The 14,338-nt window shown below is 42.7% G+C and overlaps 3 protein-coding genes across 4 annotated transcripts in view; 2 read left to right on the plus strand and 1 right to left on the minus strand.

Annotated features, from left to right (window-relative positions):
- Window positions 1-14,338, minus strand: part of CHRM5 (cholinergic receptor muscarinic 5) — an 84,271-nt gene that overhangs the window by 28,185 nt on the left and 41,748 nt on the right. Inside the window, exon 2 of one of the 2 annotated variants that reach the window (XM_075129726.1) lies at window positions 6,892-6,985. The exons of the other annotated variant lie outside the window; for it this stretch is intronic. The gene's annotated coding sequence lies outside the window, so the exon portion shown is untranslated. The remainder of the gene's footprint in view (window positions 1-6,891; window positions 6,986-14,338) is intronic. 2 annotated transcript variants of the gene reach the window in all.
- AVEN (apoptosis and caspase activation inhibitor) overlaps window positions 1-14,338 on the plus strand; it is a 181,199-nt gene that overhangs the window by 18,009 nt on the left and 148,852 nt on the right. The window lies entirely within an intron of this gene.
- On the plus strand, window positions 10,055-11,775 carry LOC142072385 (uncharacterized). The gene is made up of 2 exons (XM_075129038.1): window positions 10,055-10,687; window positions 11,276-11,775. Exons 1-2 carry the CDS (start codon window positions 10,105-10,107, stop codon window positions 11,773-11,775), a joined length of 1,083 nt encoding a protein of 360 aa, XP_074985139.1. The 5' UTR covers window positions 10,055-10,104.

The raw sequence follows: 14,338 nt of genomic DNA on the forward strand, positions 1-14,338 counted from the left end.
TGGAATAGGGATTATAAATTCTAATTCTGTAGTATGAGACAATATGTTCATGTAATATTTAAGAAACGTTTTGTAAATGAGTTCCAATAGTTCATGGATTAGGGACACAATCTTATGGGGTTCCAGGGGCTTCTGTATAGGTTATTTAGGTTAATCTTTCTATCTACCCAATGGGACTCAGTTCTCAGTCTAGAAGATACCATCAGAGATACTTAGTTTTGCAGTTCTCAAACTGTGGGTTTGTGTCTCCAGAGATAACGTGCTTGTTAACAGCAAAAATGTTTTAAAATAAATAAATAATATATAGAGGTGAGAAATAACAGTCCTCAATCCTCTTGTCCTTCTGCAAATTTGTGTACACAGAGTCAATCCCTTACCCCTCTCTAAAATTGCAAAGTTTCTAAAAGTTCAATGAACAGAAGATTGTTGGGGGCGGAATAGATCTGGACAAGGAGAAGTCTGGAGATAAATGTGAGAAGGGAGGGACAGGCAGTAGAAACAAAAGTGTGCTGCTCAAACAGTTTCATTCCAGAAGTCTTGAGGTCTTTCTGAGTGTAGACTTCATTGATTTGATATCTACTGTACCATTCTCTCACTAGAAGGGAAAACCTATAATGGCAGCAGACTGTAAAAGAGACCCAGTTTGGGACTATTTAATGAAGTTCCTCTACCTGTGGGTAAGACAGACGTGTGCAAAATGCAAACAGTGCAATAAAGAAATGCAAGGCCTGGTTGCCCGAATGAAACAATATCATGAGAAGTGTTTCTTCTCAGGAGGAAGCTGCGTTGAAAATGATGAAAGGAACGTGTCTGAACATGCAGGATCTTCAGGTTGGTAAACTTTTTTATTTCATACTTCTTTCTTAAGGACTGCCTGTCTTCCTTCTGGGCTATTCTTGAATTCTCATGTTAGTACAATAGAGTAACAACTATATTTTTTGCTCAATCATTTTAGATTCAGTTGTGATAAAAAATAAATAGATGAAATAGGCAGATCTTCCTTTTACAATTTCACCTTTTAAAGTAGTACTGAGTGTCAGTGAATGCAGTGAGTAATACTAAATAAGCAGTATGGTAATAATAATTAAATAACTTCATTGACTTATTTTGTTTAGGAGAATCCATCCTCAACATACAGGATTCTGAAGACTATCCACCTTTAAGATCACCATCATTTTCTATAGTTTGAGTTATCTCCCAATGATAGTGTTTCAGTCACATCATGTATGTCACATAGCCACAGTATATCAACTGTAGCAAAAAGAAAGAAAAAAAACCTCCATCATCCAGAAACAACCATAGATAAGTTTGTGATAAGAACCAGCAGATTACAAAAAAAGAGATAATTGATGAAAAAATTGCCCGTTTCGTTTATGCAACAAACTCTTTCTGTATGATTGAGAACCCACACTTCATTAAGACCAGGGTACAGTCCACCCAACAGAGCAGATGTCGCAGGCAAATTACTGGATAAAGTGTATGAAAGAGAAATTGAGCAGCATGCAAAAGGTCTCGCAGGTAAAATTATTAACCTGAGTCTTGATGGGTGGAGCAATGTCCACAATGTTCCTGTTGTATGTGCTTACCTGACAACAGAAGAAGGGAATGTCTTCCTTACAGAAACAACTGATAAATCAGGAAATGCACACACAGCAGAATACTTACAAGAAGTAGCAGTACAAGCTATAACAAACTGTGGAAAAAAAAATTCAAATGTCTAGTACGAGCTTGGTCACAGACAATGCTGCAAATGTATCCAAGATGAGAAGATGTTTAGAAGAGAGTCCTAAGCTAACAAAATACAGTTGCAGTACTCATTTGATGCACCTCCTAGCCAAAGACTTCAGTGTTCCAGAAATAAAGGCTAATGTTGATGAAATTGCAAAATACTTCCATAACAACCACTTCGCAGCAGCTGCTCTGAAAAAAGTGGGAAGGAACCAAGCTAACTCTCCCACAAGACATGCGATGAAACTCAGTAGTGGACTGTTTTGAGCACTAGATCAAGAATTGGTTTAATCTGATGACAGTTTATGAACAACATTGTGAAAAAATAGATGGCACTGTCACAACCAAAGTTCTCAACACTGGGCTTAAGAGAAATGTTGAACACATGCTGAATACCCTGAAGCCTATTTATGTAGCCTTGAACAAAATGCAGGGAAATAGCTGTTTTATTGCTGATGCTGTTGAAATTTGGAAGGAACTGAGTGAGATATTAAAAAGAGAAATATGCAGTGACAGAGTTTAATTACAAGCATTAAAAAAACAAATGGGACAAGCGCTATCTCCAGCTCATTTTTTGCAAATATTCTCAATACTCGGTACCAGGGTCAAACCTTAACTACTGAAGAAGAGGAGTTGGCTATGATATGGACATCCAGCAATCATCCCTCCATAATGCCAAATATCATAAACTTCAGAGCTAAGGGTGAACCATTCAAGAAATATGTTTGCTGATGATGTTTTAAAGAAAGTCACAACAATGAACTGGTGGGCGTCACTTAAGCACTTGGATTCAGAGACTGTTGAAGTGATAATCTCACTTTTAACAGCAGTAGCTTCTTCTGCTGGTGTAGAAAGAATATTTTCTTCCTTTGGACTAATTCATTCCAAATTGAAAAATCATTTGGGACCTAAAAAAGCAGGAGAGCTTGTTTTTCTTTTCCAGGTTATGAACAAACAAGAAAATGAAGGTGAAGATGACTGAGTTAGCTGCAGAAGCCAATATTTTAAGTTTCTCATGTTGACCTGGCTGACATAGTCAATTTTAATTTTTGTTTTGTGTTTTTTTTTAAATTCATTTAACTATTTTAGTTAAAAACAATTTTAACAAAAACAAATCTAATTTTAAAAAACTTGAATGTTCAACTAAATTCAAAAATTCATATGCTTGTTTTGTTAAAACATTATGTTTGCTGTTGAAGAAAAAAATCCAGAATATATAATGTTGTTGTTTTAGTTAAATAAACAATTTAAATGTCTGTCTGGTGGTGATCTCCTCCTAATACAGCATGGCAAGAAAATCCTCCAAATATTAATGATTAACCTGTTGAATTTGAGAGAGTTCACCTCCCAATGACTTCATAAATATCTGCTTCAATTACCTTTGGTAAATGAAATAAACAATCATTCATTTTCTGATATAGCTGTAAAACTAATCTGAAGAGTTTTCAAAATAAATCACTTTAAAAATGTATAGTGTGTATAGTTTCTAAAAATGAAACCTACATCTATCTCTGTGTTGTGAAGAATATGTATTAAGGTTATAACACCCAAGAATGCACTTTTATGTAGAAATCCATGATTAAATCGAGTGTTCCTGACTAGTGATTTAAATTGTGATTTTAAATCAATTTGATATAAATCAGATCCACCCTGGTGTATTTTAAGCTGTGGTTGTCCATGGTTTCTACGGAGTGCAGTGGTAGGAGTAAACGTGCTGGCATAGTTCTCCACTAACTGCCATGGCAATCAAGTCCACACTTGTTGCATCTGGAGGTCCACAAGAGTCTGCAGGATCTGAGTTTGTTGATGGAGAAGCTCCATTATGTCCCAGTGCATCTTTCTCTTCTGTTCCTGGGCCCTTCTCCTCTATACTCTTTCCTTCCAAATACAGTCCACAGTATTCACCCTCCAGGCTCTCTGTTCAAGGTCTGATGCAGCACTAACTTGCAGGACATGTCCTCCCATGGCCTCCCCCCTACCCTCACCATCTGTGTCAGTCATTCCGCTGATGTGGAGAAGATACCCCTCAAGGCTGCAATGGCTGCAGCTACAGATAAAACGCACACAGGTACAATTGTCAGTATAGTATGTACAGAAAGCGAAACTTAAGATTCAGAAATCATCCCTTCCTTTGTTCCCCAAAAGTGTTAAACAAGACCTGCTTATTGCCATTTCTGCTTCGGATCGCTTGTTTATGGCACCACTAATAGCACCAGCCATGGTGAATATGACTCGCTGGGGTGAGGGAAACGAGGAGGGAGTTGCTTAGTTGCATGAAACTAAGAGTATAGGGCAATGGGACTGAATACTGGCACCATTTTCTACAGGTAGTGGTGGTTTTAGCTGATACCTCACTCCTGCGGGTAACAAAGGCAGAAAGAGCACAGCTGCTGCTGATGTCCTGAAGTTGCTCAGGCCTGTACACTGCTAGCCTGTTTAATGCAAAGGCGCCTGATCTAGTTCCTGTCCAATGGTGTGGGAAAGTGTCAGACCGTGGAGGAAGAAATAAGTCTGCAATCCCTAGAAGCCTTTGGGAGCAGATTGCATTTTACCTCGGTCGAAGTGTCATCAAGATCTTTTAGGAGGATTCAATGGACATCCCTGTGTTTACAGACAAACTGCTCTGTACACCCCCCCCCCCCCGCCTGTCTAACTATAGAGAGGAATGAGAGGTCGTAACTCTATTGCTCGTTGTTGTTTCTACCTTTTTTAGTACAAGAAAATTCAATAGCTGTGCCCTGATAAGTTGGGGGAATAATAACTGTAATGGGAATTTTATTTACACGCTTACCCAAGGTTCCTTCCCCTGCTTCACGCTTGCCTGCGCTCAACTTCAGGGACTAGCTGGACTGTGGTGGAGTCAAAAACAGGTCCTGACTCGTGGCACAGTTGCACCTTCTGGTTGCCTGTCCCCAGTACTCTTCCTCTTCCTCATGGTGGTCCTCCTCCTCGCTGTTCATGACAAGGGCCTGTGACTCAGGCTCCATGGAGGTGTCCACGGTGGGTGTGCGGAATTGTGGTAGAGTCTCCACCAAGTGTGGAATGCAGCTTTTTGTAAAAGTGACAGGTCTGCAGCTTGGCACCTGAAGAGTTTTTGGCCTTTCTGGCCTTCTGATATGCCTGCCGGAGTTTCCTGGTTTTCAAACAGCACTGCTGCTAGTCCCTGATGTAGCCCTTCCCCTGCATCCACCAAGCAATCTGCTTGTAGATGTTGACATTTCTATGGCTGGTTCAGAGCTGTGTTCGCACAGCCTCTTTTCCCCACAAGCCTAAGAGATCCAATATCTCCTGTCTACTCCAGGTAGGAGTGTGTCTAGAGCGTGTAGTCAGCATGGTCAGCTGGGCAGTTGCACACAACAGCATGGTCAGCTAGGTGTGCTTGGTCAGCTGGACAATCAGGAAAAGGCATTTTAAACATTTACAGGGGTTTTAAAGGTGTGCGTGCATGCGTGCGTGCCCGCCCCCCAGGCAGGGGAGTTAACAGTTGTAACTAGAGCAGTCAGTGTTGGGTAGTGAGGGACATCAGCTGGAGGGCTGTTAGGGTTGACATAGGTAATGCAGTGTCTACACTTGTGCTGCGTTGACCTACGTACATTGACCATAGCACAGTGTAGCTTCCCACCTGTTGATCACTTTAGATAAGCTATTACCAGCAGGACAGTGGGGTGGGAGGAGGTATTGTTTCATATTCTCTGTGTATATATAAAGTCTGCTGCAGTTTCCACGGTATGCATCTGATGAAGTGAGCTGTAGCTCACGAAAGCTCATGCTCAAATAAATTGGTTAGTCTCTAAGGTGCCACAAGTACTCCTTTGCTCTTTGGGAAGTGGTGTTACTATGTCGGCATAATGGGGCACTTGTATCAGTAAGAGAGAAATTTTACGTGTAGACGTGCACAACTAGGTCAGCTCAAGGTGGCGTACGTTGACCTAACTTGTAGCATAGATCAGGCCTGAGTGTTTTTGTGCTGCCAGATAATGTAGATAGTCCTGTAGCTCAAGTGGTAGAAGCCTGTGTTGCATTGCTGAAGGTTTGGTGGTGTTGCATGATAGGGAAGGGATGGGGTTTATTACAGCTGAACATCATGGAATTTGTTTTTATTGTTTTTTCTTTAACAAAAAACAAAGAAAACAAACAAAAAATCCCCACCACCTCCTTAGGAAATTACATACAAAATATTGCATGAATAGAAATGTATTTAGGTTGCAAAGTTAAGCTCTTGAAAGTGAGAAAATGCCAGAAATAAGGTATTGTGTTCAATGACAAGTCTGCCCCCTTGTGGGTATGCATTAAAATACAGTCTTTACTTATGTGATGACATTAAATCAGGCAGCCAGATCTGGTATAGTTAAAGTTTAGAGCTTGTCTCTTTCCAGTGCTCTAAAATCTGCATGATTATACATATTGTCAGTGCCCAGCTGTTGACACAACCTGCACAATTCTGTATTGAAATGATATAGACTGGAACTTCAGGATGCACATGCACCTCTTTCCTTTCATCACACACGGGTGACACAGACCTGAATCTCATATCACAAACACACCTCTACCAAACTGGCTCACATACTGCCTCCACTACTCAGTACAGCTGCACCACCTAAAACACTGAATGCAACTGGACTGCAGGCAGATAAATCCCCATAGCTCTTGCCAGCTCCAGAGGTGCAGAATTAAGGTTTCATGGGTGTTTACATTAACTCTGTGTTTCCTGGTTTTCAGAAATTGGAGGTCTACTGAACTAGACATTCTGGAAGGACACGAGCTGTCATTGGGCAACCTTAACGCTAGATGTCTGAGCTTGCACCTAGCTGTATCAAAGTGCAGTTTATTTAAATGAGTTCAGCTCATCAAGCAATCCAGTTCACTCTGTATGACTTACCCTGTCCTCATTATTTATCAATCCATCAGTCTTTTTGTCATCTGCAGATTTTATGAGCCATTGTTTTATTTTCACTTCTAGATCACTGATAGAAATATTGCATAGTGTCTGGCCTAGAACTGATCCCCACATAACCTCACTAGAAACATCCCCTTTGATATTTGTAATTTAAGAACTATTATCTGTTAATTATGGCATGAAAAACCAAAATACAGGAAAACATCCATGCAACCATAACTCTACCCTGTTTGAGCAATGCTGCAAAACACCCATAACACACATACTTGCACTTTTTGTTTCGCATTTCTTATTTCTTCCTCTCTTCTCCTTCACTCTGAGGACCTGCCCCCGAAGTACACCATCCGTGTATAACAAAAGCTAGGAAATAAACACACGCAGACTTCATTTCATGACAGTTAAGGTTCAGTGGCCTTGTGGTTAAGGTTGTGAACTGCAAATCTGGAGACTGTATTCAATTCCTGCTCTGCCACAGACATCCTTTGTTTTTTGGGCAAGTCACTGAGTTGCTGTCTTCCTCAGTTCCGTATCTGCAAAATAGGGATAATAGTACTTCCCTACCTCACAGATATGTTGTGAGAGGAAATACATTAATTATGTGGGTGCTGAAGTGATAAATAAAGAGGAAAGGGCTATAGGAGTATCTATGACAGACTATACAGAACAAGACACACCTCACCAACTCAAAATCTTGAAAGCATGGAAATAAAAAAAATCCTGCAATTTTTTTTGCCACTTTCACATTGCATACAATGTGCTTGATAACATATTCCAACACTCCGTGAGGCTTTCGTTCCTCAAGAAAATACCAAAAAGCAGTATGTACTCCCAACTACATCAATCTCACACTGTGCCAAATGGTGATATCAGCAATGTTAATGTAGAATAACTTCCTGAATGTGTAGTATAGTCAGATGTGCCAGTCTGCTGATAACGGGAGTATCAGAGGTTACTGTTAAGGTTTTGCGCTAGAGTATGATTTTGATGAAGTTGGGGGTATATATTGCTTTTTGGTGTTTAATGGTGATGGAAGTGAAAGCCTTATAGTGTTGGAATGTGTTGTGTTGTAGGCAATGTGAAAGTGGGAAGGAATGTAAGACAATTTCCCTTAACTTTTTATACCCATGCTTTTAAGGGTTTGAGTTCATGGAGTGTGTCCTGATGCAACTTTACTTGTCACCAACTGAATTTTTTTTTGTGTGTTTATAATATGCTGTGTGTGAATATTATTATATGTGATAGTTTAGCCTTATAATTTCTTTTGACTGAAAAAGAGACAGTTGGATATTAGTTTAAATTCAAGGTAGAAGAATTTTCCTTTGTGAACTAAAACCTCCATTCTCAAGTATTAAAACTTTTGAAAACAGCTGTCAAAAAGGAAGTGACTGACATAAGATGATATATTTTACAATTATCAGTGACTAAGAAGTAAGTGAAAACCAGGACTGAAAAAAGCACAGTGACAAATGTTTTAAACTGAGAATGCAGTGAAGGTTTTATATATATAATGTTCAGAGGCTTTACCTTGTCTGCAGGTATCATACGGCATGGGCGTAATAATAAGCCAGGAAACCTACAATCCTTTGTGAATGGAAGGCAGAAAACAAAACTGGCTTTCAAAGCCCATAAGCACTACAATGAATTAAGAAAGTCCAGTGTTTTCCTCTTCATTAAGTGGAGTAAATACAATATTAATGTTTATTGGAACATCAGGAATCAGAAGCTGTTGTAAATAGTTGACTGGTTGAACGATAGAGTGACAGCAGGCTATTTCATATCGTGATCTGGTGTGAGTTGATTTTAGATTTCCAGTCACATTCAAAGGCCTTATTATATGTCAGTCTTATTTTTTTAGAAAAAAAAAAAAACTTATCAAGCTGGATAAATTCGGGCTGTCACATTAAAGTGCAAATAAGAATAAAAGCTTCATATCTTGAAATATCTAAATACAGTCTGAGTGACGTTGTCACCAAATGTTCTCATTAAGTTTTGGACCCTAGCTCAGTAAGAGTGAAATAGGCAGATAGGATTGCCTATTAAGAACATAAGAATGGCCGTACTGGGTCAGACCAATGGTCCATCTAGCCCTGTATCCTGTCTTCTGACAGTGGCCAATGCTGGCTGCTTCAAAGAGAAAGGTGAGTCTGTGTCATAAGCATCCACTTAAGGGATCTCCAAGATTTACAGTGTAACTTTATTGTAGTGCCATGATTGGTGGTAGATTGAGACAGATTTTGCCGCACTTGCTTATAGGCTGTGTCTACGGATGTAAGGAACATGTACTATTTGAAATATTGTGGACTTTTTTTTTACCTTTATAATAGTAAAGCCAGGTTAGTAACTCTCTGATCTTTTTTCATTTTGAAACTGATATAGAAAACTAGTTTCTTAATTTTCATGTATTTATAAAAATAAAAATTGTTTAAAAGATATAAATGTTCCCTAAATTCAGAAGAAAACTCAGCAGTAGTTTAAAAAAGTAATGTTAAATACTATTTTAAAATAATTGGATAGGAAGCTGCCATATTGATAATTAGATGGAATGTAGGTCTCAGAATTATAATCCCATTTTAAATCCATAACAAAATGGGAGATTTCCAGAGTTTTTTTAATTTTTCAAGCAATGTGGCTGTTGGGCCAAGTAATCTTGCCATCTGTGACATTTTCCTCATACAACCAATGAAATTGTTTGTAAGGGTATTGATTAGTTGTTACCTCTGATATCATAATGGTCTAGGACTCTTGGAATGGCATAGATACATGCCTTGCTGTACCTATACACTGCATAGGTGTAATATGTAAAGTCAAATGTCTGAGCACTTAAAAATTGGATGGTAACAGACAGAGAATCCCAGTGATGACTGATGTGACTGATGATAGATACCTTGAACACAAAAAACCCTTAACCATGCTTGTAGCTGTTTCAGTTGCTTCACTCTGACTGAACAGATATTTTAGGCTTCAGAGTGACACAGAGCATGACAATTCTGGAATCTTCTTATATAGCTGAATATATCTGAAGTATTTTTCATATACATTAAAGCCTTGAATTCTCTTCCAGATCTTTATGGCTTAATTGGGTTTTGTGAAGGGTTAGTTCAGTTTTGTGGCTAGGTAAACTTAGCCCTGGTCTACACTAGGACTTTAGGTTGAATTTAGCAGCGTTAAATCGATGTAAACCTGCACCCGTCCACACAATGAAGCCCTTTATTTCGACTTAAAGGGCTCTTAAAATCGATTTCCTTACTCCACCCATGACAGGTGGATTAGCGCTTAAATCGACGTTGCCGGCTCAAATTTGGGGTACTGTGGACACAATTCGATGGTATTGGCCTCCGGGAGCTATCCCAGAGTGCTCCATTATGACCGCTCTGGACAGCACTCTCAACTCAGATGCACTGGCCAGGTAGACAGGAAAAGAACCGCGAACTTTTGAATCTCATTTCCTGTTTGGCCAGCGTGGCAAGCTGCAGGTGACCATGCAGAGCTCATCAGCACAGGTGACCATGATGGAGTCCCAGAATCGCAAAAGAGCTCCCGCATGGACCGAACGGGAGGTACGGGATCTGATCGCTGTTTGGGGAGAGGAATCCTTGCTATCAGAACTCCGTTCCAGTTTTCGAAATGCCAAAACCTTTGTGAAAATCTCCCAGGGCATGAAGGACAGAGGCCATAACAGGGACCCGAAGCAGTGCCGCGTGAAACTGAAGGAGCTGAGGCAAGCCTACCAGAAAACCAGAGAGGCGAACAGCCGCTCTGGGTCAGAGCCCCAAACATGCTGCTTCTATGATGAGCTGCATGCCATTTTAGGGGGTTCAGCCACCACTACCCCAGCCGTGTTGTTTGACTCCTTCAATGGAGATGGAGGCAATACGGAAGCAGGTTTTGGGGACGAAGATGATGATGATGATGAGGAGGTTGTAGATAGCTCACAGCAAGCAAGCGGAGAAACCGGTTTTCCCGACAGCCAGGAACTGTTTCTCACCCTAGACCTGGAGCCAGTACCCCCCGAACCCACCCAAGGCTGCCTCCTGGACCCAGCAGGCGGAGAAGGGACCTCTGGTGAGTGTACCTTTTAAAATACTATACATGGTTTAAAAGCAAGCATGTGAAAGGATTACTTTGCCCTGGCATTTGCGGTTCTCCTAGATGTAGTCCTAAAGCCTTTGCAAAAGGTTTCTGGGGAGGGCAGCCTTATTGCGTCCTTCATGGTAGGACACTTTACCACTCCAGGCCAGTAACACGTACTCGGGAATCATTGTAGAACAAAGCATTGCAGTGTATGTTTGCTGGCATTCAAACAACATCCGTTCTTTATCTCTCTGTGTTATCCTCAGGAGAGTGAGATATAATTCATGGTCACCTGGTTGAAATAGAGTGCTTTTCTTCAGGGGACACTCAGAGGAGCCCATTCCTGCTGGGCTGTTTGCCTGTGGCTAAACAGAAATGTTCCCCGCTGTTAGCCACAGGGAGGGGGGAAGGTTGAGGGGGTAGTCACGCGGTGGGAGGAGGCAAAATGCGACCTTGTAACGAAAGCACATGTGCTATGTATGTAATGTTAACAGCAAGGTTTACCCTGAAAGAGTGTAGCCACTGTTTTATAAAATGTGTCTTTTTAAATACCGCTGTCCCTTTTTTTTTCTCCACCAGCTGCATGTGTTTCAATGATCACAGGATCTTCTCCTTCCCAGAGGCTAGTGAAGCTTAGAAAGAAAAAAAAACGCACTCGCGATGAAATGTTCTCCGAGCTCATGCTGTCCTCCCACACTGACAGAGCACAGACGAATGCGTGGAGGCAAATAATGTCAGAGTGCAGGAAAGCACAAAATGACCGGGAGGAGAAGTGGCGGGCTGAAGACAGGGCTGAAGCTCAAATGTGGCGGCAGCGTGATGAGAGGAGGCAGGATTCAATGCTGAGGCTGCTGCAGGACCAAACCAGTATGCTCCAGTGTATGGTTGAGCTGCAGCAAAGGCAGCTGGAGCACAGACTGCCACTGCAGCCCCTCTGTAACCAACCGCCCTCCTCCCCAAGTTCCATAGCCTCCACACCCAGACGCCCAAGAACGTGGTGGGGGGGCCTCCGGCCAACCAGCCACTCCACCACAGAGGATTGCCCAAAAAAAAGAAGGCTGTCATTCAATAAATTTTAAAGTTGTGAACTTTTAAAGTGCTGTGCTTAAAGTGCTGTGTGGCATTTTCCTTCCCTCCTCCATCACCCCTCCTGGGCTACCTTGGTAGTCATCCCCCTATTTGTGTGATGAATGAATAAAGAATGCATGAATGTGAAGCAACAATGACTTTATTGCCTCTGCAAGCGGTGATTGAAGGGAGGAGGGGCGGGTGGTTAGCTTACAGGGAAGTAGAGTGAACCAAGGGGCGGGGGATTTCATCAAGGAGAAACAAACAGAACTTTCACACTGTAGCCTGGCCAGTCATGAAACTGGTTTTCAAAGCTTCTCTGATGCGTACCGTGCCCTCCTGTGCTCTTCTAACCACCCTGGTGTCTGGCTGCACGTAACCAGCAGCCAGGCGATTTGCCTCAACCTCCCACCCCGCCATAAACGTCTCCCCCTTACTCTTACAGATATCCCATTGCAGCAAAGCCATCCACTATGACCTGCACATTTCCCAGGGTCACTACCCTTGATATCAGCAGATCTTTGATTGCGTGGGCTACTTGCATCACAGCAGCCCCCACAGTAGATTTGCCCACTCCAAATTGATTCCCAACTGACCGGTAGCTGTCTGGCGTTGCAAGCTTCCACAGGGCTATCGCCACTCGCTTCTCAACTGTGAGGGCTGCTCTCATCTTGGTATTCATGCGCCTCAGGGCAGGGGAAAGCAAGTCACAAAGTTCCATGAAAGTGCCCTTACGCATGCGAAAGTTTCGCAGCCACTGGGAATCGTCCCAGACCCGCAACACTATGCGGTCCCACCGGTCTGTGCTTGTTTCCCAAGCCCAGAATCAGCGTTCCACAGCATGAACCTGCCCCATTAGCACCATGATGCATGCATTGGCAGGGCCCATGCTTTCAGAGAAATCTGTGTCCATGTCCTGATCACTCACGTGACCGCGCTGACGCCGCCTCCTCGCCCGGTATCGCTTTGCCAGGTTCTGGTGCTGCATATACTGCTGGATAATGCGTGTGGTGTTTAATGTGCTCCTAATTGCCAAAGTGAGCTGAGCAGCCTCCATGCTTGCCTTGGTATGGCGTCCGCACAGAAAAAAGGAGCGGAACGATTGTCTGCCGTTGCTCTGACGGAGGGAGGGGCGACTGACGACACGGCTTACAGGGTTGGCTTCAGGGAGCTAAAATCAACAAAGGGGGTGCCTGTACATCAAGGAGTATTTCAGGCAGGACTTCACGGAGGGTTCCAATAAGAAATGGTGCACCTAAGTTATCGTTCTTATTGGAACAAGGAGGTTAGCCTGGCCTCTGATTGATACATGGCTAGATTTACCTCGCTGCACCTTCTCTGTGAGTGACTGCAGTGTGACCGAGAGGAATGAGTCTCCTAGACAGGGGAGGAGGCAAATGAGTACAAAACAAATCTGGTCTATTTCTTGTTTTGATCCACTCCATCTATCTTTTACATCTTTGGCTGGCAGCAGACGGTGCAGAAGGACTGCATGCCATCCACATCTCATGGCTGCTCGGCAGAAGATGGTACAGTACGACTGCTAGCCATCTTCATCTCTTGCCTGCCTGGCAGAAGATGGTACAATACGACTACTAGCAATCCTCATCTCTTGCCTGCCTGGCAGAAGATGGTACAGTACGACTGCTAGCAGTCCGTATCGCCTGCCCGCTCACCATAAGACGGTTCAATAGGACTGACTGCAGGACTAAAGAGAATGACCTGGTCAAGTCACTCCAAATTTAGTCCCTGCGCCCATGTCTGCCCAGGCGCTCCCAGCCGACGTGGCCAGGAGCACCTCGGACATGACGATGACGGCTACCAGTCATACTGTACCGTCTGCTGCCACAAGGCAAGGGGTTGCTGCTACTGTGTAGCAATGCTGTACCGCGTCTGCCAGCACCCAGGAGACATAGGGTGACGGTTACCTGAGCGGGCTCCATGCTTGCCGTGGTATGGCGTCTGCACAGGTAACTCAGGAAAAAAGGCACGAAATGATTGTCTGCCCTTGCTTTCACAGAGGGAGGGAGGGAACGGGGGCCTGACAATATGTACCCAGAACGACCCGCGACAATGTTTTAGCCCCATCAGGCATTGGGATCTCAACCCAGAATTCCAATGGGCAGCGGAGACTGCAGGAACTGTGGGATAGCTACCCACAGTGCAACGCTCCGGAAGTCGACTCTAGCCTCGGTACTGTGGAAGCGCTCCGCCAAGTTAATGCACTTAATGCACTTAGAGCATTTTCTGTGGGGACACACACACTCGAATATATAAAACCGATTTCTAAAAAACCGACTTCTATAAATTCGACCTTATTCCGTAGTGTAGACATACCCTTAGTGGGGTAGAGCGTTTTTGGTGGTTTTAAATCTAGACGTGCAAATATCTTTTGGCTAGAATAAGAGGAGACCTGTCTGAAGTTTAGACCTACAACACACAAGCGTACAAAGCTTTACTCACTTCAGTAGTTTGATTAAAGTCAATGAAATTAGTTGTGTGGGTAAGGATTTGCATGCTGTCAGACATAAATGTATCTTGGATTCCATGTACTGATTCCATGTACTTTGATTG

This window comes from Caretta caretta, chromosome 6 (assembly GCF_965140235.1).
Source record: "Caretta caretta isolate rCarCar2 chromosome 6, rCarCar1.hap1, whole genome shotgun sequence".
Lineage (NCBI taxonomy): Eukaryota > Metazoa > Chordata > Testudines > Cheloniidae > Caretta > Caretta caretta.